The sequence below is a fragment of the Arachis ipaensis genome, chromosome B03, assembly GCF_000816755.2.
Source record: "Arachis ipaensis cultivar K30076 chromosome B03, Araip1.1, whole genome shotgun sequence".
In the NCBI taxonomy this organism is placed as follows: domain Eukaryota; kingdom Viridiplantae; phylum Streptophyta; class Magnoliopsida; order Fabales; family Fabaceae; genus Arachis; species Arachis ipaensis.
In genome coordinates this window covers 129,993,851-130,019,408 of record NC_029787.2, presented here as the reverse complement: position 1 = coordinate 130,019,408, position 25,558 = coordinate 129,993,851, and the positions used below count along the sequence as shown (strand labels likewise).

The following is a 25,558-nucleotide window of genomic DNA, read 5'->3' as shown; positions in this document are numbered from 1 at the left end:
AAGCCGCAACCGAGACATGTGTAGAAAGACCAATTACCTTAGGCAATTGCACCTTCTGTTCATCAATTATATTGATTCCAAGTTCTTTTCTTATATCCTGCCAAAGACCAATACCAGATAATGAACAACAAATACTAGGAATCAACAACAATGAACAATGAACAAATAATTAAAAAAACAGAAACAGAAACATAACAAATGAACAAAATAAACAATTACTAGCATTAAGCAACAATGAGCAATGAACAACAATCAGTAACAATGAACAAATATATTGAACAGAAATTGAATACAAATAAATCACAAAATCAACTCAAAACAAGCAAAAATAAATTAAACCCAACAGCTCAGAATCACAGAATTAGAATTATTAATAAATTAAATCACAAAATCAACTCAAAACAAACAACTCAAATTAACAAAATCATTAAACAAGCACAGTAATTATTAGTATTATTAACAAAATTCCAAAACAAGCAAAATAAGTGCAGAAAACCAAAGATCAATTCAGAATCACATAATCACAGAATCAGAATCACAGAACTTGAACTAAGCAAATCAAGCAAATTTCAACCCAGCAACTCAGAAGCACAGAATCAGAGTTATTAACAAGAAATTAACAAAACCCTAAACAAATCTAGCAACTCAGAATCATAGAAATTATAATTAACAAAATCAAACCCTAACTATTTCATAATTATAAACCCAATATGTCTAATTGCTTCAGATACATAGAAGGAGAGAAAATCAAACCTGAAGTCAAGTGGATGGGAAGGAGGAAGAGCACTGGAAGAAGGCCAACCGGTGGCTACTGTGTTGTGGGTGGCCAGGCCAGAAACGCAGCAGTACTGCTATGGGTGGCCACAAACGGTGCTGCGGGTGGCCAGATCGGTCCTGTTGGTGGCGCTGGGGTGCCGCTGGATGGTGCTGGACTGCTGGGTGGTGTAGTGTCTACGACCGCGAGGGTGGTACTGGCTGGGGCTGGGTGGTGCTGTCCGCGAGTAGGGGCTGGGAAGAAAGCTCCGGTGGCGCTGGGAGAAAGGCTTCGACGGCGCTACGTGGTGGTGGGAGGAAGGGGTTCGCCAGCTGGGGAGGTGCTGCAAGAAGATGGGCTCGCCGCCGGCCTTGGGTTTCTTCGAGTGAGACTGAGAATGAGTGCAGAAAGTGAAATTGAGAGTGAGAGTAGAGAGCGGCTAGATTTACGTTTGGGGGTGGGGGGTTTGGTTTTTAGGATTTTGTATAATATCGGTTCGGTTTTCATTGTCAGAGTCGAAAACCGAACTGAACCGCAATAAAAAGTAAAAACAGAAAAATATGTTTTTTCGATTTTTTTGGTTTTTTATTTATTCGATTTTCAATTTTTTCGGTTTGATTGATCGATTTAATTCAATTCCAATCGGTTTTGAACACGCTAGTATCGAGTGTTGTTCTTCTTGATCATCAAGATTACGGAGAAGTCGAAGCCATTTTTTATGTCATTCATTTCAGGGTCACCCACGCGAGCAACACTAGTGATGGAGAATAATGATGATAACTCTGCACTAAGTCATCAAGCATAAACCCAAAATTAAATCTAACTGTATGCTTATAATTATTTTCAAATTAAATCTATAGTAGCTAGGTTTGTGATTTATTTGGTGATTTTAATTTGTATATATATTATTGTTGATTGGTACATAAGTATTGAGTAATCAGTTCCTCATTAGATCAGGAATTATGCTTGAGTGTTGAAGGCAAGTTTCAGATTTATTCATCCAAGGGTAATGCAATCTTGTAATCCATACGATAATCATAACCACTATTACTCAGTATCTGATCTCCTTAAAAAAGAAATAATTATATACAGTTCTTCTCAAGTATTATAATAACCTCAGTTCACACATTAATATACTAAGCAAATATATAATTATATTATATATTATTATGGTTCTGCAAGGCAAGCAAGCAAATGAATCATGCCATTGCTCCTAGTCTAGTCACCTTAGTGAACCTGAACTTTGCTTGCGGGCAATTATTCATTGCTGTCACAATAATAGGCTTCACTTTCTCAAAGCTCTTGATGATCACCAAGAACAACAATCTGTATGTCACTGCCATTCCTATCAATATAGCAACATCATTCCATTTTGAGTAATCAATTTCCACTTGCCACAAGTTTCTAAGTATCTCTTCCCCACTAATGTCTATCATAGCTCCTCCATCTTGATTATTGCCGGTGAATGTTAGGCCTTGAAACTCGTTCTTGAACAATCCTTGGTATGCATACTTGTGGAATGAAATGTAATGCAAAGGGTATCTCCAAAACGGTTTAGGGATATCGCTTGGAAGCCTATAGAATCCACCATCCAACATCATCACTCCCAATATTCCGGTGCCGAAGATTATGCCTAGCAGGAAATTGGGGACAATGCTTGCAACAATCATCATGAGACCCTCAACCAAAAAGACAGAAACAAAGAGTATAGATGTAAAGTAGATGAATTCTTGGTGTCCTTGGTGAAGTCCAACCAAGTAATAAACCACTGCTCCAGGGATGAGTGACATCAATAGCAAGAATGGAACTGAAGATAATGTGTTACCAATGGTGTATGCAGTTACCCCATAATGTCCATTCAGTCTTTCTCTTTCAAACACCTAATTATGGATCATTTCACCAACATATTCAGTAATTTGACATGATCATATTCAATAGTGGATAAATAGTATGTAAGTGTGCATAATAAGGTGGTGATAATTATGTTACATAGTTTGTTTTTAACAGAAATAGTACTTTACCTTCATATCTTCCACAAAAGAAGGGAATGCACCAACAGTAATGAAGGTAAGGAATGTAACAACAAACACAAGCAGTGAAGCTCTGGCCTGACATCAAATAAATTAAGATTTAGCTATGATTGCTGAATTTTGTGCATTATGTGTCTCAAAGTTGATTTGTGTACCTGAATTGATTCACTGCTTGAGCCAATGTCAAAAAACATGGTACCAAGACTTAAAGCCAGAGCACCATAGATAAGTAGGCGCAACCAGTGGTAGCCTACTTCACGATACATGTTCACAAAAGATCTCCTAGTAAGGACCATGCACTGTGTTAAAAAATCAGCATGACTTTTCTTCTCCATTGCATCTGAGTCCTGCATCCATTATTAAGACTTTCAGCACTTGTACAATTTGTACTGCATATGGACATCAGATCAATTTTCAAAAAATTGTACTCACCCTTTTTTTCATTTGAGCTATTTCTTTATGAACTTGGTGACTAATTTCAGATGAATCATATGATTCAACAAGTATATGAATTGCTTCTTCTGTGGTTAGCCCTCTAGCTAATCCTTTCTCAGGGTCCTCCTCCTGAAACAAAGAGATAAATTGGTTAAGTTTCTTTGTAATCTATCATTGTAACCTTTAAAATAAATTGTTGTTCAATGTTCAGTAAAGATCTTAGAATGATTCATATTCTACCTACCTGTTCAAAATCCTTGTTAATAATTTTTACAAAGTGATCAGGAGGATTCTGGAGACTTGGGCAAGGAAAACCATTTGATGAGAAAAACTGCAGCCAAAAACAGAATTCAATAAGCCATTGATTTGCAGCAACAAATACATACATGGACAAACGATACTGATTTCTAACCTTATTGGCAGCTGAGACAGGTCCGAAGTAGACTGTTTTACCAGAAGAGAGGAGACAGAGATTGTTGAAAAGCTGAAAGATTTCATTACTTGGTTGATGGATTGATGCAATAATAGTCATTTGAATTCCATTTTTTTTATTTAAGCTTGCAATTCTACTCATAACATAATAAGAGGCTGCACTATCAAGTCCACTTGTTGGTTCATCAAGAAACAAGAGTCTTGGATGTGTTAAGATCTCAATGCAAATGCTAACTCTCCTCTTTTGTCCACCACTAATTCCCTTAGATCCCCACCCTCCAATTCTTGTGTTGATGGCATCTTGCAGGCCCATTTCTCTTATTGTGAACTCTGCTCTCTCCTTCTTCTCTGATTTGGACATGGAATCTGGTAATTGGAGCTGGGCTGAGTAGTATACAGCTTCTCCAACTGTCAGTGTTGTCAAGATAGTATCATCTTCTGTGACATATGCCTGATTTGATTTCATATAGTTAGAGTAAAAACAAAAGATTAATATATATAGATATTTCTTTAATAGTATGTATAAAAAAATAAGTTTATATTGTCTAACAAAGACTAGAAAATTATTCTTACAGATGTTCCATATGCCAGTGCTTGTTTGCGGCCATTGATTAGGATCATCCCAGTTTGCTTTGACTTTGAACCTAATCTCCCTGCAACACATGAGGATACTTTAGTTAATTTCATTTTGAGGTAAATACAAATTGGTATCCGAAAGATTCTAACGCTGTCAAAATAGTACCTGACTTTTGTTATTGACAAAATAGTCCCTGAAAAATTTTTAAATTTGACAAAATCACCAAACCATAAAAAGATGACGTCACAATGAACAAAAAACGCTGGCCGTCAGAAGAGAGCTCTGACGATGATGGCAGAGAGCTCTGGCGACATTTTCAATTTCTTCTTGGTGGTTTGGCAGAAGGGGACGCGAAAGGAGACGCAGCGGCATGTTAAAGAAGAAGCGGCGAACACAAAGAATGCGACGAGGTGCAGTGGCGTACCATTATAGTCTTCTTTTTCAGCTGCCATAGCAGAAGGGGACGCAGCGGCGTGTTCATGAAGAAGAAGCAGCAAACACGAAGAAGAAGAAGGTCGCCGGAAACATCGCCATCATCGGAGCTTTCTTCGGGCTGCCACATCAGCGTTTTCTGTTCATTGTGACCTCATCGTTTCACGTTAGGTGATTTTGTCAAATTTTAAAATTTTTCAGGGGCTATTTTGCCAATAACAAAAGTTAGCTATCATTTTGTTAGTATCAGAAGCTTTCGAATACTGATTTAGTATTTACCACTTTCATTTTATAACTGGAACTTAAGGAAAAAAAAAGGGAAAAATGCTAAAAGTGAAAGATTTTGAGTGGCTTTGAAAGTGTTATATGTGACTGACTGACTGTGACATCAGCATGCTAAAAGTGTCATTAGTTGTGGACAATTATAGTATATTTGACTTAAGAATGTCAACCATTTAAGGCTTCATGATGAATAGTAGTAGCATGTTATAATTTCACAATCAAATGACTCATATAATATCAAAGTCTGATATTTAGTTTGGTTTGGTAGTAAACTATGAAAGAGTCATGTTATTTGTATACTCAAAAGTAAGTATTAACTAGATACTTAACTTGATTTAAAAGTGAAAAATAAGATTTTAGATGTTAGAGTGGAAATGATTTAAAATATTAAAGGCACAAAACCAAATGTTGATATGAAAAAAGGATTACCTGCTAAGGCATCAAGAAGAGTAGACTTTCCACAACCAGAAGGACCCATTATAGCCAAGAGTTGCCCTGGTTTGGCATAACCTTTTAGGCCCTGAAGTATTGCTTTCCTTCCATTCTTGCCATCTGAGACTGTCACCCATAGATCCTCCCATGTTATGAAAACCCCCTTCTCCTCTTGATGATCCACCTCATTCATGGCTTCCACCTCAAATGTGGTCTCATATTCCAAAACGGGTAGCATGTTGTTTGGTAATTCACAATCACTAACATGAGGCTGAAGAATAGAGCTCATTGTGAGATCAGAGTAATATGCAAGTGTGAGAGTGATGAAGAGTGTGCACTAGTAGGGGAAGGTAGGAGAATTTGGTACACTGAATCTGCCAAGGCTACCTACTATATAGTAACATGTTTTGTCTATTATGTAGTAATTGCTAGTAGGAAAGTGAAAATATGACAATGGAGATCAGAGCTAGCTTAGAAGGTCAAAGAAATCAATGTTCTTTCACTATATACTTGGATTCCTTATTGTCATATGTGAATTGGAGAATTCTCTTACTTCCTGGTCATGTTTTGTTTAAGAAAATTATTATTATATATTGTTTTATATATTGAGATTAATCACTATGCACTAATTACCATGCAATAAAATGCTTCATAAAAAAATGTATACAAAGATGATATATGTATATATAACATTTCTTAGTAACTGAGAATATATCGTTATATACTACCAACTTTTGTTGTTGTTTGGTAAGAGTAATAAGTGATGAAGACCAGCATATATAGTCACGTCATAAGCACGTCATGAAGCAACCAATTTTTTCTCTTTTTTCGGTTTTATTTCCTGATTAATAAACTTGGGTTAATTAACAAATAACAACTAGTATAATGTATGTGTACTATGAAACACGGACATTTTGTTCGGTTGTCGTGTCCGCCTATTGGACACATTTCGGACACGACACTCATCGACACTCGTCGACACGCGTATCTACCGTGTCTAACCGTGTCTTAATAAAAAAAAAAAAAAAATTTGCTAATAATTAAAAAAATTAATTTATATTTTAATATCAATAAAATATCAAAATATTATTATGATTTATCTAAAAAATACTTTATATTTTATATATAAGTGTGTCCCCGTATCTTGTAAAATTTTAAAATTCGTGTGTTGACATGTCCGTGTCCTATTGTGTCCCGTGTCCGTGTTCTATCCGTGCATGATAGTGTATGTATCTACTATATGTTTCCGAAAACATTCTAATACTCTCTCCTTTAATTTCATTTTCCTCAAACATATTTGTCTCACGTATTTTCAATGAAACATATTGTCTTGACTTAAAACTACATATGGTTAGGTAAATGGGGATCTTTAAATAAGTTTGATAATGATAACAACTTAGTACAGGTGATAAGCGTATACAAATTGATTCATATTGTAACACTATATAGATTAATGGAATTACTTTTATTATTAAATTATTAATTAGAAAACAATAAAGGTAACAACGTATCTCCATCTCATTTTTTCATATCTACTACTCCTACCTAACACATATAGGGATAGGGATAGGGATAGGCCTCCTTAGTTGAAAGTTTGTAGTGATGTAGAAGGGTCCAACTTATTGACATACCGTTACTTCATTCATACAAGGAATGGAGTGGAGACACATCATTTACAGCTTGTATTATAACCGGGAGTGATTTATAGCCAGAAAACCTACCTGATTGGGGTGGGTGTTCATTCACACGGCCCAAATACAAAGAGCCATTAATGATGAAAGCCAACAGTAGCTCATCAAGTTTGGTTGTATTTGAATCCACACTTAATTCTGGGCCACACCCCAAACCCACTCCTCACTTAACAAACTTTCAATAAGAGAGACTTTGATCCCAAAAAAACAAGTTTAATACATAAGAAATCAACCACCTTGAATTGATCTAGTAGTCAATTCATTATCTTTTTAAACAAATATTTAGATTTTAAATCTATTGATTTGTCAGGCTGAAAAAATAGAGTTTTATATCCAAAAAGTATAAAGTTAGATTCTTGGTGAATCCAAAAATAAAAAAATAGCATAAAAAAATAAAATAAAAAAAGAAGGTTTATACAAAAAAATTAAATAAATTTAAAAGAGATTCATATTTAAAAAAAATTCACATTCTAATAAATTACGACATCTAGTGCTCATTAAATGAAAGGTAGGGTTTTCATTGATTAGGTTAGGGCAAAAGCGAAAAAAAAAAATAGCTAACAACAAAACGGGGGACGAATCCGATTTTTTGAAGAACGTGTTTAGAGTGTAATTTAGTCATGAATTAAGAGAAAGAGAAGCTAAATCGTTGTTATGTTGACAAAAATATGATATAACATAATGAAACATTGAGAACGAAAGGCTTATTTACTTGAGCAAGATAGGTTGAACTCAAGCACAAGTAGCTTATTCTAAGATAGCATGGTTTTCAGATACAGGGCTTGCTCTATCATTAATTCTAATCTCTCTCGTGAAAACTTTTGTTGGGTGATTGTTAATGGAAGCAGCAAGAGGTTTCAACTTCTCCTTGCTTTTTGTAATAGCCAAATACACAACCCTATAAACAAGAATCATCCCAAACATGATGGCAAGATCAACCCACTTGGAATGCCCCATTTCCACCTGCCATGTGTTTGTCAAAATGTCTCTACCACTAACAATGGTTTTTGCACTTCCACCTTGTTCCATGGAAAATTTTAAGCCTTCAAATTCATTCTTGAAAGATCCTTGGAAAGCATACTTAAGGAATGAAAGGTAGTAAAAGGGGTATTTCCAAAATGGTTTTGGAAGATCGTTTGGCAGCCTGTAGAATCCACCAGTTAAGATGGTTAGTCCTTGAATTCCGCCGGCAATGCTCATGCCGGTTACGAAATTGGGGAACATACTCCCCACAACCATCATGAGGCTCTCAACCCAAAGCACAATGGCAAACAGAACAGAAGCAAAGTACACAAAGTGTTCTAAACCTCTCTGCAGCCCTGAGAGGTAATATATTATTCCTCCAGGAATTAGACAAATCATTAGCATATATGGAAGTGCTGAGAATATTTTGCCTGTGAGAAAAGCAATAATACCATAGTGACCATTTAGTCTCTCTCTTTCAAATACCTACAACAATCAGAGAAAATATTTTCAGTTAGTTAATTTATACAAGAAAGTACAGGAACAGGAGCATAGCAATCTTACCCTCATTTCCTCCATTAATGGAGCGAATCCACCAATAAGAGCCATGAAAGCCAGAGTTGATATCAAAAAAGTAAGCAGAGACCCTCTTCCCTGAACCATGCATGAAGATATTATATTAACTTGTTAACCTTGTGCATTACAAGTCATAATGTTAATTGCTTTTCATAGTTTACTTACTTGAATTGATCCATTACTTGAGCCAATGTTATAGAACATGGAACCCATGCTAATAGCTACTGCAATAAAGACAACAAGAAGCAACCAGTAATTGCTCAAGTCGCGAAACAATCGCAGCGAAGATCTTCTCATAAGAACGAGGCACTGAGTGAGGAATGTGGCATTGACCCTCTTCTTCCCAACTGCTCCTGAATTCTGTAGGTATGCAAAGGTTAGTTTTTCATATTTGGCATAGAGATATAGGTAAGGAATGTAACATGAACTTACACTTTCAGTTATTGTTGCCACTACATTATTAACTTGGTTTTTAATCTCAGATGACCCATAAGACTTTACAAGGATGTCAATTGCTACTTCAGCAGTAACTCCGAATCCAAAACCTTCTTCAACATCCTGAATAAATAACAAGAAATTTTTATCTCTCTTCCTTTTTCAAACCCATGTAATATCTTTAAGAAGGACAAGAGTTGAGTAGAATGATGAGGTAAAAGTCAGAAGTAAAGGTTACTTGCTTACTTGGTCAAAATCTTTGTTTATGATCCTTAAGTAATGATCAGAGGGATTGTGGAGAGCTGGGCAAGGAAAGCCATTTGAAGAAAAAAACTGCGCTTGGATAAAAAAAGAATTCTCATTATATAATATTAATATCTATCTGGTTGGTTCTGCATAAGAATTTTGGTGGCTAACCTGATTAGCATGAGACGCTTGACCAAAATATACTGCTTGACCAGAAGACAGAAGACAGAGATCATGGAAGAGTTCAAAGACTTCACTACTAGGTTGATGGATTGAAGCAACAATAGTTCTTTGGATGCCATCCCTTAGGCTTAGGCTTGCAATTCTTTTCATGACATAATAGGAAGCTGCACTATCAAGTCCACTTGTTGGTTCATCAAGAAACAGAAGCTTTGGGCGTGTTAGGATCTCAATGCAGATGCTGAGTCTCCTCTTTTGTCCACCACTTAGGCCTTTAGAACCCCATCCTCCAACCCTTGTGTCAATGGCATCTTGGAGTCCCATTTCCCTCAGTGTTATATCAGCTCGTTCCTTCTTCTCAGAAGTGGACATGGAATCTGGAAACTGGAGCTGAGCTGAGTAGTATAAAGTTTCCCCAGCGGTCAAAGTTGACAGCATAGCATCATCTTGTGTTACATATCCCTGATTCATACAAATATATAAACTAGTAAATTGCCAAAAATTGATTTCTTAAATTTCTTCTATGGCGGACAAAAAACAACAAATAAACACTTGTAGTGATAAAATTAAAGTAACTAATTTTTTTTAACTAAAATTCAGCTAGCTGTGTTTTTTCTCTAGCTTTTACTTATTCTGCCTCTCTCTTGTTGGATTAAAAACATTATGTTTGAATGATTAATTATAAGTGTTGATTTCTTCTATATATAGTAATTTTGTTGTTGAAATTAAAAAGGTTTAGAAACTAATTTCTCATAAATTAAACAACAATTTGTTAACTTTCTCGATAGCTATTGTTTCTCTAACAATTTGAACTCTTAACTAGTTATAATTTTATATATGGGAAGGGGAAATTGTAGTTTGGTTTACCGAAGTTCCATAAGCCAGTGCTTGTTTGTGGCCATTGATTAAAATTTTACCGGTCTGTTTGACGCTAGAGCTTAATCTCCCTGGAAGAGATAAAAGAAAGTTATTATGCACAGCAGCAGATGATCCTAATATATTTGCTAATCAATAAAATAATAACCTGATAAGGCATCAAGAAGTGTGGATTTGCCACAGCCAGAAGGACCCATTATGGCCAAAAGCTTCCCCGGTTGAGCATAACCGGTGAGACCCTGCAGAATTGGTTTCCTTTTGTTTCCATCTGCAACAGTAACCCACAAATTCTGCCATGTCACTGTTACGTCTTCCTTTTCTTCTCCCTCTCCCATTGCTACTCTACTACTACTCTAGTTGTAGGGATATAAATATATGAAAGAGCATGGGCTTATATAACGTACGTACTAGATGCCATGCATGAAGGAACTTTAAATGTTGGATCGGAGTTTGATAGATGTGGAAGCAGTTAATGCTCGCTGGGACAAAGAGTTATAGCTAGGTTGAACATGCATGCATGCATATGCACTGGAACTCTCCACTTCCACCGCTGCAAACTAATTTATGACCAACCAAACACTGTCTCCTTTACACCATGTTTTATTTTAACAAGCAAAAGTCAAACCCAAGTACAAAAAAAAAAAGTTTTTTTTATCTTATTCTTTTAAAATATGTTTCAAATTTTTATCATTTATACCAACTTTCTTTGTTCAATATATATCACACAAACACAAGCCAATAAATATTCTAAACTTACTATTATAGATATCATTGAAAATCTGTATATACTAGAAAAAAAACAAATAAATGTCAAAGAAAAATCTAAAAAGAATACGAAAAATAACATTTTCGTGCTACAACATAAAAAATTATTATAAATTCAAATTATAAAAAAAATTCTAGGGTAAAGTACTAAATTGGTCCCTTACGTTTGGGTGTAATTCTATTTTGGTTCTTAAAGTTTAAAGTGTTCTATTTGAAATAAAAAAAATTCATTTAACTTCAATTTAGTCCCACCGTGAGGTCAAAATTAAATAATTAACGAAATGTCCTACATGACAGCAGTACAAGAATAAGGTCGATAATCTGGAGAACAAGTATAAGTTCCAAAGGCACAAAATCAATTATTTATCATTCTCCATAGTTCTATAGAAAATATTTCATTTAAATTGTAATAAAAATAATAAATAAAGGTATTGATGCATCCACAATTAATTTTGTACCTCTGGAACTTGTATGTACTTGTTCTCTAAATTATCGATCTTGTTCTTATACTACTGTCATGTAAGTCATTTTGTTAATTATTTAACTTTGACCTCATGGTGGGACTACATTGAAACTAAATGAAACTTTTTTTGATTCAAATAGAACACTTTAAACCTTAAAGATCTGTTGAGTTTGAAAAATTTATATTTAACTGGTGATCAAATATTATTAAAATATTGATTAAAAAATTATTAAATTAATATTTGCTTCCAATTGTTTGTTTGATAAATTATTTTCTTTTGGCCCAATCAAAGCAAACCTGCTTTAGTCATTAAAAGAGCTCAGCCAAATATAAACTTACTTCACAAATTTGTTTAACAAAAGCATTGATCCGAATTTGAAGAAGAAAGAAAGAAATGGATCAAGGCTTGGTTCGGTTACTTATTTTTTGTGATTGGAATTTAAAATTTAATTTGGTTAAATGCACTTCTTGGTAACCGAAACATAAAATTAAATTGAGTTTAATTGTGCATTGAAAGCTTTCTCTCTTCTCTCTCTTCTTTCTTTGTATTCGGTCATGTCAATCATCAGAAAAGAAGAGTGAAGAAGTTATCAGAAAGCTATGGAAGAAAAAGGCTATCAAGTAGAAAGGCTTGTGAAGATCTTTCTTCAATTCATAAGTGAAGATCTGAAGAAAGGCAAAGCAAGATTTTTTTCATTGAAGGCATGATTTGAAGAAAAGTTTCAAGATCTTATTTGCCAACAATAGAAACAATCTGCCTTGGTGAAGAAGTAAATCTCAGTTGCAAAAGTTCATTTCCATTTTTGTTCAAGAAAGAAGATAGCCGCTGAGCTACACGTAGGAAGAAGTAAAAATGAAAGGCAAGAAGCTGTCCTGGGTCAGAAGATCATCAAGGGTTCGAATCCTTTCTTGGAGCCAAAGACAAGATCAAGGGTTCAGATTGAAGGAGTTTGATGAAAAGGGTTGAGAGAAGTACATGAATGTTGGTTTTTGGTTTTTTCTCTCTCTTCTCTTTGTCCGAACCGCTGCTGTTTTTGGATGGAGAAGAAGTTGCTTGGTTGAACCGGTTTCAATCTTGGAAGCTTCCCCTTCTATATTAAGGGTGAACCGCAAAGTAGGGGTGTTCGCGGTGCGGTTTGGTTCGGTTTTTGAGAGAAAAACCATCCGATCCAATCGTTTTATTAAATTGCGGTTTGGTTTGGTTCGGTTTTTTTATTGAAGCCATTCGAAACCAATTAAAATCGATTTGGTTTGGTTCGGTTTGTTCGGTTTTTTCAGTCAATTAAAAAAAATACTACCATACTATTTCATAAAGTCATAACATTGAAATCGACAAACACAAATACACAATAGCTAACAAAGTCTTGATCTAATGAAATTTAACGATAAAAGGAATTCAAATGCAACAATTAAAGAAAATGGGAGACAAATTGTAGAGACCTTACTAAATTCTATGGTGACTTGGGAAAAGATGATGCAATAGACCTACTTCTTGCAATTGAAAGAAAGGGAAGATTTTGCTAAACGCTGCTTCTCGGCAGAGGTGGTGTTTACACTGCCAGTGGTTGGGCTGTTGTCCATCTGAAAGAATGAAGTCCATCAGATATAAAAAACTCGCAAGAAAATCTCATACATGGCAAGGTACCAACTGCAAGCTACTAAAGCTATAAAGGAACAATAATTTGCATTTTTTACCCCCATAACTCTGATTTGGTGAGTCACGACAACTATCTTCCAAGCAAAGAAATAAGATAGGAAATGAAAGGAATAAGAATTTAATTAGAATAGAAAGAAGGCACTCACCATAAATGAAAGAAGCCCTGTGAGTATGCTCGTAAATTAAAAAGCTCAGTATAGACCATTAGAAAGATGTATAGAAAAGTAACCAACATCTACAACTACTCTCAGATACAGGTTACTTGTGTAAAAGCATATAACCACAATCCAAAAGTTAAATGAATAGATTAAAAAACAAATCACATAGTGAAACATTATAACTAAAATCAATCTGACCTTGAAACAGACCATATAGGATTCCAATTTTCAGGATGAACTGCAGGAGCAGGAGCAGGAGCAGCAAAACATAGAATATTAAATAAAAATTAATATCTCATAATATTAACTGACTTGTACTATACCAGATAAAAGAACTTACAATCACTGAACCAACAATAAAACAACAACCAGCAACAATGAAATCAATGATCAGTGACAAGTAAAACAATAAAATAAATAAAACAATAAATTTTCCTAAACAATGAAAAACAAATAAAACAATAACAAGTTAACAACAACCAGCAACAATGAATCAATGATTATTGAATAGAAATTAGTCAAATTACTTAATTACAATGAATCAATGATCAGTGAACCAACAATCAGAAGAAATTTCCCTAAACTGAACAATATACTGGAAAGGTTCGGCGGTGCTGGAAAGGTTCAGCAATACCAAATTACCAACAATAAACTGACCTCAATAAACTGAACAATAAATCAATAACCAGCAATACCAAATTACCAATAATAAACTGAACAATAATATGAACAATAAAATGAACAATAAACTGCAACCAGAATTCCAGCAACAATACCAACAATAAAATAATTCATCAAGTTATAAACTATAAGGATGCATTTGAGTGCTTATTCTACTCATATACTAACAACTAAACTCAAACAGAGCTAAATAAACAAAAAGAAAAATGAAAAGAAACAAAAAATTATGGTTACCTTGGCGCTTTTGATCTCATCCTCGAGCTCATGAAAGCGATTGTTCAATCTTCCAAACTTATTGATGTTCTACTCATCCTTCCATGTCACCTTCAACGACGAAAAATGGAATATCATAAATTAGGAGGGAAAATAATAGAAGGAAGATTGCGATTCAGAGGAACATTGATTCGAAGCTAGGGATTTTTTATTACATGCTACATGCTATTGACTCAATTTAGGGTTTCTTGATTCCAATCACAGTATCAATTTCAGTAGCACTGGGAGCTACCATTGACAACTCTTGAGGTGGTTTGCGGAACGGTCCCTGGCCACAGCTGGGAGGTGCAGAGAGCGAGGTTGTGAGACCTAGGGAGAGAGCGGCTAGGTTTCGTACTTCGTTTGGGGATGTGGCTTGGGGGTTACTGGGTAGGCTAGTGTCCGCGTCTCCGCGAGTCTAGAAACGATGTTATGGGTGGCGGCAGGGGTGGTGCTGGCTCCGCGATGATGGTGTTGGCTGGTGCTGTTCGCGATGTGATGCTGGGAGAAAGGGTTCGGCGGCACTGTGTGAAAGACTGGAAGGGTTCGGCAGCGCTGGGAGGTGGTGAGAGGAAGGGGTTCGTTGGCACAGGGGATTCCCTTAGGGGATTCCCTTACAAGTTGGGTTAGCACTTTGCGGTTGAAAGCTAGGTTTTGAGTCCTAGTCAAATTCAGATTGGGTGTAGAATCTGGATTTGTCCCAAATAGGAACGGGTAGTTCCTAGGGAGGAATTGGTGTTTGTAATGTTGTGATAACATAATGAAATTTTATCATTGTTGTGATAGAGATTAGATGTTAGGCCACATTGCACCTAATGGCTGAACTAGGATATATCTGGTGTTAATTCTTCTTCCCTACTCCTTTCTCTATTTCTGATTATCAGGAGACAAAAATAAAAATATCTTTCAACTCGGTACGAGACAAAACAAAAGTGTCTCTCAACTTGACACGAGACAAAAAGTAGAAATATCTCCTGAAGTTCCTTGAAAAATCATAAATTAATATTCAGAAAAAAGGGCTAAGATTCAACCCCCTTCTTTTAGCCACTGATTACCATCGGGACCAAAACAGAATTACGCCTAAACATAAGAGACTAATTTAGTACTTTACCCAAAATTCTATTATTCTTACTTTATATGTCATTGAAAATCTGTATACACTTATAAGAGAAGAAAAACAAGTAGATGTAAAAAAAATACAAAAAATAAAGTTTTGTGCTACAACATAAAAAATTATTACAAATTCAAATTATAAAAAATTCTATCAAATTCCATCAAATTATACTTATCATAAAAAAAATCATCAAATTATAAATTACTAACTCAATAATTATTACATATTCAAAATTAAATTAAAAGTTACAAATCAAAGTACTACAATAATTTTTGTACTATTTGATAAAAAAAATAAAAAAAATTATTAGACACAACTGTCTCAAATTTAATTATACTCCAAGTTACCAATGACACTAAAACATCATCTTAATTAAAAAATTTATACAACCTCATACTTATATTAAAAGTCAAAGTAAATGATTTTAATTTTAAAAAAGACTCTCAACAATATGTTGTTACTAAGATATTTGTCCCAACAAAAAATACTGAAACTCAACCCGCTATTACAACAAATTTAACAGGTAATACTAAAAAATTTTATTTATTCAAAACATCATTTATATTCTTTATTAATTATAAGAATCAACTTTATCAACACTAATATGATCAGATCTAAATGACATACCAATCAAAAAATTAAAGAGAAAGAAAAGTAAATGAATCCAAAGTATATCTTCGGATGAAGAATATACATATAAAGATGGAACAAAAAAGACAAATAAAAAATGAGAAAAACCCAAATCAGCCCCTGACAATTACCTCAAAAGACAACGAGGCCCCCGACAAAAAAAAAAAACCCCAACCCGGCCCCTGACAAAAAAAAAAAGACCCAACCCGGCCCTTGACAATTACTTCGAAAGGACAACGAGGCCCCTGTGCCAAAAAGAAATTAATATTTTTTTTTGGCACAGGGGCTAATCAGTCCCAAAAAAAATTATCAGGGGCTGGATTGGGTGTTTTTTTTTCTTGGGGGCCTCGTTGTCCTTTCGAGATAATTGTCAGGGCCGGATGGGGTATTCACTCATAAAAAATATATACAAGTTAACAGTTTAAAAAGAACATGCCTTTACAAAAATATACGAAAAAAAGAAACAAATCTAACAATAACCGAAAAAAAATACCACAAAAAAAACTAAGTCCATCAACTAAAACAAATATAAAAATAAAAACAACAAATAAAGATGCTCGTTGCGTGCACAACCTCCAACAATACTACCCTTTGTGGGAGCTAGATCAATGCAAATTAAATTATCATCTGATCTGGAACAATATGACATATATATATATATATACTGATGACCATGCCATTTAGACTACTTTATATTTATCCATTCGTATAAATAGGATGCTCCCTATATATACAAAATATTCTTTTCATCCGAAGATCTTTGGGATGAAACTTTAATTAATAATAATACAATAAGATTATTAATTGACAAATAAGATGTTATAATAAGAAGAATATTAGAGGCTAATAAAATTTGATATTTTTGACTAATAATTAATTGTTAATATTTAAAAATATATTATTAAATTATTAGATTACTTATTAAAATAATAAATTTTCCTTACCCTCGAAATTTTCTCTTCTAAGTTCTAATAATGGAGTAGTACTAATTAAAGAGCGCTCCGTCATGAATGGTGGTATGGGTGGACGCAATGGTTTGTTGAGTAAACCGTTAACCATCACGTCCATTTGACCATTTGGGATCCATTAAAATCATCCACTGCATGATAATCATTCTGATGACGAATCTTAAAAGTTAAAATTGATAAATATTAGCACTAGCTAGCTATGCAGCCATCCAGAAATAGAAAAAGAAACGTACGTGTTCTGTTATATATAATATATCACATCACAACATCTAATAATAAGAGCCCACAGCTTTTAATAATTTTGACTAATATATGATCGGATGTTATATACTATTGTGATATCGGTGAACTGGCGGCGAAAAGATTGGACAATTCGATTTTTTTGAGGAGAGAGGGGAACACAAATCGGACCGTCCGATCTGTGTTGAGCATACATATTTTAGACAAGGAATTCGGACCCACCAATTTTATGTATGTAATTTTTTTTTGCTATGATGTAACTCTAATCGGAGGGTCCGATTTAGGTTCTTTTAAAATTTGAAACGGTAAAGAAAGTGGTCGGATAGTCCGATTTCAATGTTTATATATACCAATTCCCTAACCGAGCTCTCCACTTCATATTTTTCTCATCACAATTTTCAAATCTTTTGAAGCTCCTCTCTTCTTCTCCGGTGTTTCAAAAAAATTAATATCAAAGTTAAAAGTGGTGAATGTAAGTATATTATCATGGATGATAGAGTTATGTTAACAGTATATTATCATGCATAGATTTTATTATAAACATTTGAAGGAGTGAAATTTGTATGTAAAAATCCATTAGATATTATTATTCCATTTACACTGTCCTTTGAAGAACTAAAATGTGTGATTTGTGAGAAGATGGATTCTCAAATACGTAGGAGAGTGTTGTGTATTTTATACAGATATTCTATATCAGTATTTGGTGGGTTCGTTCAATTTCAAACGAAATACGTGACCGATGAAGCGAGCATGCAAGAAATATTTTCAGTCTATCTTAAAAGTCGGTCCCAAATATCGTTCATCGAGCTGTATATTGAGTTCGAGCAATCTGCAACGGACAGAGATATTGAGTTAGAAGATTATAACAGTGATAGCGAGAAAGAATTTGAAAGTAACTATGAGGTCGTTGATCCGGGTGTAGACGAAGATCAAGCTGACGACACTATGGCGGCAGATGTGGCGACTATGGCAAATGCACTAGCAAACCAGCATCTATTTGAGGAGCCGACTTTCATGCAGTCATTGAATTTGGAGGCTATGCATACACTCTAGTTTCCTCAATATATAAATGCAGTTATATAATAATTTTAAATTATGATTTATACATAGATTTTGACGTTTGAGACAAATATTTAAGGATTATGTAAATAGGTAAAATATAGCATATAATTACCTGTTTAATTTTTATTTATCAAGTATTTATGTATGTTGAGGAATTTATTATTTCGCATTTTTGTGTAGCTATTAATTTATTAAATAACATTTGATGACTTAATTTATTAATTTGTTAAATTTTAAATGATTATGCTTGATTTACGGATCATAGATAGATTTTATTATTAAGACACGTATTTAAGAATTATTTATCAAAATATAAATTTTATGGTATGATTGCAGCAGAGCTTTCTGTTGTGACGAATGGTGAATTTACTGTCGGAATGGAATTCAGTTCTAGAGAGGTAGTGATTAAGGCGATAAAAGATTATACCATCCTTAAGTAGATTATCGGGTGCATGAGTCGGAACCGACGACATTCTATGCTAAATGTACCCAATACGGCGAAGGTTGTAATTGGCTGATCAGGGTTAGCAAAACGTCCAGGAAGTACTGTTAGGAGATAAGGAGGTACGATGGTAGTCACACCTGTACTAGGGCCACCATTTCTCAAGATCATTCGAAACTGGATTTCAACACAATTACATAAGTAATAAAGCCGTTGGTAGAAGTTGACCCATCTATAAAGGTGAAATCAATGATTGCGGAAGTACAGTCAAAGTTTAACTATACTATAAGTTATCGCAAAACATGGTTAGCAAACCAGAAGGCAACGGAGTCCATTTTTGGAGGTTGGAAAGTTTCGTACGAAGCTTTGTCCATATGATTTGAGGTCATGTGTCACAATGAGCCATCAACAGTTGTTCATTTTGAAACAATGCCTGCTTACTAGGAGAATGACTTAGTTCTTAATATTCGTGTATTACACCGAGTCTTTTGAAGTTATTACCCTTATATTAGAGCATTCAGACATTGTAAGCTAGTAGTGCAAGTAGACGAAACTCATTTGTATAAAAAATATAAGAATTGTTTGTTGGTTGCAGTTTCATAAGATGGCAATAACAATATCGTGCCTATTGTATTTGCAATAGTAGAGGGAGAGACATCTGAGACTTAGCACTTTTTTCTTAGAAACTTACGACAACATGTAGTGACATGTGATGGTGTATGTCTTATTTTCGATCGATACAAATCCATCAGGTCAGCTATTACTCGTAGTAACGGAACTTGGTCTCCTCCCAAAACTTTTTACACGTTTTGTATCAGAGCTTGATCCGCAATATTAAATCAAAATATTTGATAATAAAAACTTATATAATTAAAATGATCAAGATAATTAGTAATGTAGAATTCCAAACAATTGACGTCTTTTATTTCCTTTCTCCTTGGCATTATTAAAAGCTGGTGGTCCATTTTTTTTCTCCCAAGTCTGATTTCTACATCGACAATGGGAGAAGAGAAGAGAAGGTAAAGTTGGAGGTGAGTGAAGAACGAGTGAAATGAAAACGAAAAGGATGAGATTTTCACCGGATATACAAACAGGAGGCGGGATGCATGCATGTTTAACACGTGGCATACAGTGCACAAATTGGACGGTCCGATCGATTTATATACCTGCGATGTCTATAATCAAACCGTCCGGCGATTACTCTCCCAAATCGAATCGTTCGATTTGTTAATCACAGCCATCACACTTTTAGTTATACACCCCAAACTTCTATAATCGAACTATGAATAAATTACCATTTGTACCCATGAAAGATACAGACACGGACAAATATACCCATATAAGAATAAAACGACAATTGTAATCACGGAAGATGACTTTCGTGTGCCAAAAGTACCCTAATGGACTAATTGTGTAACCAACGTCGGGGTACTTTTGACACACGGAGATCATCTTTCATAGTTACAATTATCGTTTTATTCTTATATGGATACATTTATCAGCATCTGTATTTTTTATGAGTACAAATGGTAATTTATTCATCCAACTATACATAATCCACACTTGTTCCAATATCAAAATTAAAAAAAGTGTAGTATTGTTGTATATCACAAACCACAATCACGGGTCAACGCTCAATATCTCTGCATTGCCATTGCACGAAGCTAAGCTAGGGCTGTCATGCATCCTTCTATTTGAGGAAGAGAAGATCTAAATTATTATGATAGTCACATGAGTAATTAAGACGTGGGTTCTACTACCGACTTCAATTTAAACAACATTTATTTCTCCGCAATTAGCAACTTGAACTTTTATTTAATTTAATCGTGTGTTCTCTATTTTAAATTTTAAAAAGTTTAAAGCAATTTCAGGGTGATATATATACTCTCTTATATTTCTAGTAAGTGTTCACTTTTAAAGATGTACTTAAATAAAAAAAAATTATTAGAATTTGTTGAAATTATAAAATTAAAATTGAATTTGCAAAATTACTTTTTAGACTAGTATAATTAGAGGTGTTTAAATTTAAATCGATTCAAATTAAACCGTTCATCCAATCTAATTCAAACCGAAAATCGATTAAAACTACACTAATTCGGATTTGATTGGATTCTATTTTTCGTAAACCGCTGGATTGGATCGGATTTCGGATTTACTTTTCATAACCGATTCAATCCAGTCCAAATCGCACAATGTGCTATAATATTATTATTTTATTATTATATTTACAATTATATTTATAACATGTTCAATTTATTATACGTTTTTATATTATTTATGTATTATTATTATTTAATAAATATTTTAAATTGAAAATGTTATTTATTTATTTATTTTAACTAATTTATAATTTTATTTATATTGTTATGTTATCGTTGGCTTTTTAAGATATTGTTGAGACTTGTTATGTCATTGTTGATTATTTAAAATTTGATATTGAGACTTATTATATGTATTTAATTTTTTTAATTTACAAAATCATACCGCAAATTAAATCCAATCCAAACCGCTTGAAATTTGATAGGTTCATATCGGATTTTTTTTAAAAATCATCTAATCTAAACCACATCACAACTAAAATTAGTATTCGAATCGGATAAATTTTTAACTCAAAACCAGTGACGGACCCAAAAAAATTTAGTTGTGGGGGCAAAAAAATAATAAAATTTAGGTATAGATATTTTTTTTTGTTTTTCATAATATCCAATAAATTAAAAACTAATCTATCATAACTTTGAATTTTATTTAAGAGAGTCAATAAATTACTACACACACGAAATAAAATTCAAACTCCCAACACTTGTTTAAGCAGACGATTAAGCTAATCACTCGACGAACCCAAATTTATTTAGACATATTTAAAATTTTAAATTAGAACTATCTATACATATTGATAAGAATTAGAAACAAACACACAATCACTTATTATAGTATTTAAAATAAAAAAAAAAGATAATTTCACTCAATTTTATATTTAAAATAGAACGATTTATGCATGAACATGTTAGGCAAATCAAACGTAAATCGTGGCAGGGTCTCCAGAGTTAGAAGAAGAGCATAAATCGTCCCAGGGTAGTAGGTTTTACGTGTTAATGGGCTAACTCTCACTGGGCTGCCACGATTTATGCATTATTGGGACCCTATTGAGCCTGGCACGATTTATGTTTGTGTTCGTAACACTAACTGGGCTGGGATGATTTATGCCCAAGTTAGTAACCCTAATGGTATAAACAGGAAACACAAAATTACATAATCATATCTTTTTTCATTTCATGGAACACAAAATTACACAAGACATATGTGCCTTTATATAGGCAATGCTTCCCACTAAAATAATAATTTATGAATCACAAATCAATTTTGTAATGACCACCATTTTATGAGTTGACTTCATGAATCTTCTTTCAATTTGCATTCATGTAGTTTCCATAATCTTCTAATTTCAATTCAATTTGATTTTGAATTTCTTCAATGTTGTAAAATGTTGTAGTTGTGCTATTCTCTTGAGTGTTCTTCAAAAATCTTTAAGCTTCCGATATATTAGCTTCTAGCAATATCTAGCCAATTGATGATTATTGTATTCAACTCAAACTTTGCTTCTTCAATTCTTTAACCATGTTTCATGAAAATTCTAGCCCATACATAAATTTAGAGACAATTAGACCCCTACCCATTTCTGAACCTGACACGTCAGCATTTTCCGTTCAGAATTGACGGAAAAATACCCACAGGAATCAAAGTGGATCAATTTTATTTTGAGGGATCGCATTGTCATTCTTAAAAATAGACAGGGACCGAATTGGTACTTCACTCTTATTTGAACCACTCAAATTCCACACGTCTTGCTAACGACCAAACATTGGGTTCATGTCCATCCATCTCTGTAGCAATCGTTACATCAAAATGTCATTTCTCTAGTTTAGACCTTGTTGCTAGTGGGATATGCTTTAGAAATAGAAATATAGGAACATTGAATAAGCTAAGGGAGATATATGAGTATGTATGGCATTTATCTAAGGGCGAAACTCTCTGCCAAAATTGTGTCAATTGAAAATTTTTTAGGTTGTGACTGTGAGGCTGTGAGCCTGATAATGGAAGGCTATACGACTTATATAGCCAGTATTGAGAGCGTAAATTAAACACAAAAGTCAAAAATAATATCTATACAATTGTAATAATTCGTGTCATGCATGTGATAAGATTGAAATTATAATTTTAAGTTATTTTATTAAAATTAATTTAAATTATAATAATTTGACTAATAAAAAAGTAACATGTTATGCATTGTTCGTTTTTTCTTAATCTAGTGTTAAGTATATCAACTCTAAAATAATTATTAATCAATTTTAGTAATTTAATTTTTTCAATAAATTAGACATATATACTTAATGTGACCATAAATAACCTAGTAATACTTTCCATCAACAAATTTTTATTTGTTGTTTTACCGTAAGATAAGAATATATCAAAATCAGCTTAAAATGAACAACAAATTATTAGAGAATTCTAATGCACAAAGTTTTCTAATAAATAATAAATATTTAAAACTACTAATATTTATTTAATACACCATATGCTAATACTAAGAGTATTTTTTAAAAAGATATATTCGTAAAAATAGATATAATATAATTACAAATATAATATAAACAAATATGTTAAATAAAAAGTTAAATCAATATGCCTACCAATACCTTTATTAAATTTTACAAATTGGAGAATAAGTATGTATTCGGTTGTTTGGTGATCACATAGATAATTGAATAATTGAGTTGTAAATTGATTTCACAGTGTGCACCTTATTTTTTTTTTATTTCTAAATAAAAGCAAGAATTAAGTGAAATAAGTAGTAATATATAATGAAAAAGATAAAATATTTTGCATATGTATAGATAATTGTTACAAAATAAAATCTTATTATAAAATATTAAAATTTCACATACTCCAAATCATGAAGATCAACCACAATGTAATGGTCACTTCTTCCTATTTTTGATCATGATATAAGCTCTTCTTTTTCGGTCAAGAGTCCAATAACATCTAATTAAAAAAAATTAAAAGTATTAAATTAAGGACAAATAAATGAATAACATAATAAATCACTTATAAATTAAAGAAATTTTACCAATTTATTATATTAAACGATAAAACTAACAATATAATAATAAAAGGATATACCTTTAAAAAGTCGCAATACAATTTTAAACATTTGCATAAATAAACTATTAAAATTTATGTTATTGATAAAATGATGCTATTATATGATTTCTTTGCAAAAATTAAAATAAATAAAAAAATAATTTTGTGTAGATTAATACAAATTAATTACGTACCAAATAAGTTAGATTGTTTATTTGTTTGTTTCAATATATCAGCATGAGCAAGAAAATTGAAATGATTGTCAAGATAGAATTTTACGATCATCGACCGTATTTATTATACGTGACTCCTTCTTAAAAGTTATTCTACATACGTGTGCAGTCGGAATATAGATTTCACTTGATTCCTCAATTACAAAATCTGAGAAGACAAAGACCTTTCCCTCAATCACTTCATTCTCAAACATCTTTACCAAATAATTCTTGACTGAAGAATGAATTTTATCACAATATAAAACAAATTAAATATAAAAACTATTAGTACTTACAAAGCTATTAAATGGCACTGTCTTTTATTGCAATGGTTTACTTATTAAATAAATTTAAAATACGAACAAAAAATATTTATAAATTGGACCTAACATCACTTGAAAGAATCATGAAAAATAATCAATTAACTTTAACATCCATTAGAACCATTTCTATGTAAGCCGTCTTGCTCTTGTCAAATTTAGATGAGACTTTCCATAACCTTATAATTCTTGTTTTTATTTTCTAAACTTTTTCATCACATAATCTACCATAAGTAATACTATTGATAGAATCGTAGCTAGCAGCCATTAGGTATGAAAAATAAAATATAGAAAAAGAACAATGTCTAAATTATGAATTCTCTAAATGATAAATAATTGTAAAAATTTACTATTACTAATTATATCATTATATATATATATACACACACTTAAGTAAGTAGTTGGAGTTCGAATATCGTTTTGTGTGTATAACAATCTATTAGTTAGCGACAGACCCTTAATAAATAGAGTATCAATATGTGGTAGATTAGTCCTCGACTTGCCGAGTTAGGAAATTCGTAGAAAAAAACTGTATTTAAATTTGTCTTTAAAATAAAATAATTTTTCATTAATAGCAATACTTATGGACTTTTGTCTTTGTTGAAATTTACTTAGGACAATTTTGTTTGTTGATATCATATTCATTCTTGAAGTCAAAACAATATGATCGATATTGTTACTTGTTAAAATTTCACATTTTATGAAATAATTTTTAAATTTTCAAATTCATAAACTTATGTCATTACAAAAGTTATTAGATTGATTAATATTTTTTGATAACATGGTGTACCGAAACACCATCCTTGAGTATTAGTTAGTGTAAAAAGAAACCAATAACAGCTTTTGTTATTCAATATATAATTTATTCTATTGAAAAATAAATTAATATTTCTTAAAATTATAAATACATTTTCTTCTAATTTCTTACACTATTTTATTTGACAATATTTACCGTTAAAAAATAACAAATGACCATACTATATAGGGATGTCAATGGCGGGGTGGGGCGAGGGATGCCTCCCTGCTCCCCGTCCCCGCCCCCAGAATTAATCTCCGTCCCCACCCTGTTCCCCGCCATGGGGAATAATTGTCCCCATCCCCGTTTTCCGTGTTC

General features: G+C 32.9%; 2 protein-coding genes and 1 long non-coding RNA gene across 5 annotated transcripts; all 3 read right to left on the bottom strand.

The window, feature by feature from the left end:
- Positions 1,784-5,857, bottom strand: LOC107631648 (ABC transporter G family member 11). Of its 2 annotated transcripts, XM_016335162.2 has the most exons (8): positions 5,372-5,857; positions 4,225-4,304; positions 3,632-4,102; positions 3,464-3,550; positions 3,217-3,348; positions 2,940-3,131; positions 2,776-2,862; positions 1,784-2,634 (listed from the first exon to the last, which is right to left on the bottom strand). In XM_016335162.2, the coding sequence occupies exons 1-8, from the start codon at positions 5,661-5,663 to the stop codon at positions 1,954-1,956; spliced, it is 2,022 nt and encodes a 673-aa protein (XP_016190648.1). In that variant the 5' UTR covers positions 5,664-5,857; the 3' UTR covers positions 1,784-1,953. The 2 variants fall into 2 exon arrangements, with proteins under 2 accessions (XP_016190648.1, XP_016190649.1); XM_016335163.2 differs by lacking the exon at positions 2,776-2,862 and having other exon boundaries at positions 5,372-5,855.
- LOC107631649 (ABC transporter G family member 11) lies at positions 7,691-10,824 on the bottom strand. 2 transcript variants are annotated; one of them, XM_016335165.2, is made up of 8 exons: positions 10,490-10,819; positions 10,333-10,412; positions 9,457-9,927; positions 9,286-9,372; positions 9,037-9,162; positions 8,770-8,964; positions 8,593-8,682; positions 7,691-8,514 (listed from the first exon to the last, which is right to left on the bottom strand). In XM_016335165.2, the coding sequence occupies exons 1-8, from the start codon at positions 10,674-10,676 to the stop codon at positions 7,813-7,815; spliced, it is 1,938 nt and encodes a 645-aa protein (XP_016190651.1). In that variant the 5' UTR covers positions 10,677-10,819; the 3' UTR covers positions 7,691-7,812. The 2 variants fall into 2 exon arrangements, with proteins under 2 accessions (XP_016190651.1, XP_016190650.1); XM_016335164.2 differs by having other exon boundaries at positions 8,770-9,162; positions 10,490-10,824.
- Positions 12,956-13,655, bottom strand: LOC110270440. Its single transcript, XR_002359968.1, has 3 exons — positions 13,583-13,655; positions 13,373-13,400; positions 12,956-13,150 (listed from the first exon to the last, which is right to left on the bottom strand). It is a non-coding gene; the product is annotated as an uncharacterized LOC110270440 (long non-coding RNA).

Coding starts and splice junctions, on each gene's coding strand:
- LOC107631648 (XM_016335162.2), bottom strand. CDS start 5,663: ATGAGCTCTATTCTTCAGCCTCATGTTAGTGATTGTGAATTACCAAAC. Junction 3,349..3,463: donor TTAACAAGGATTTTGAACAG/GTAGGTAGAATA, acceptor TCTTTGTTTCAG/GAGGAGGACCCTGAGAAAGG. Junction 2,863..2,939: donor CAAGCAGTGAATCAATTCAG/GTACACAAATCA, acceptor ATTTGATGTCAG/GCCAGAGCTTCACTGCTTGT.
- LOC107631649 (XM_016335164.2), bottom strand. CDS start 10,676: ATGGGAGAGGGAGAAGAAAAGGAAGACGTAACAGTGACATGGCAGAAT. Junction 8,683..8,769: donor CAAGTAATGGATCAATTCAA/GTAAGTAAACTA, acceptor TGCATGGTTCAG/GGAAGAGGGTCTCTGCTTAC. Junction 8,515..8,592: donor CATTAATGGAGGAAATGAGG/GTAAGATTGCTA, acceptor TGATTGTTGTAG/GTATTTGAAAGAGAGAGACT.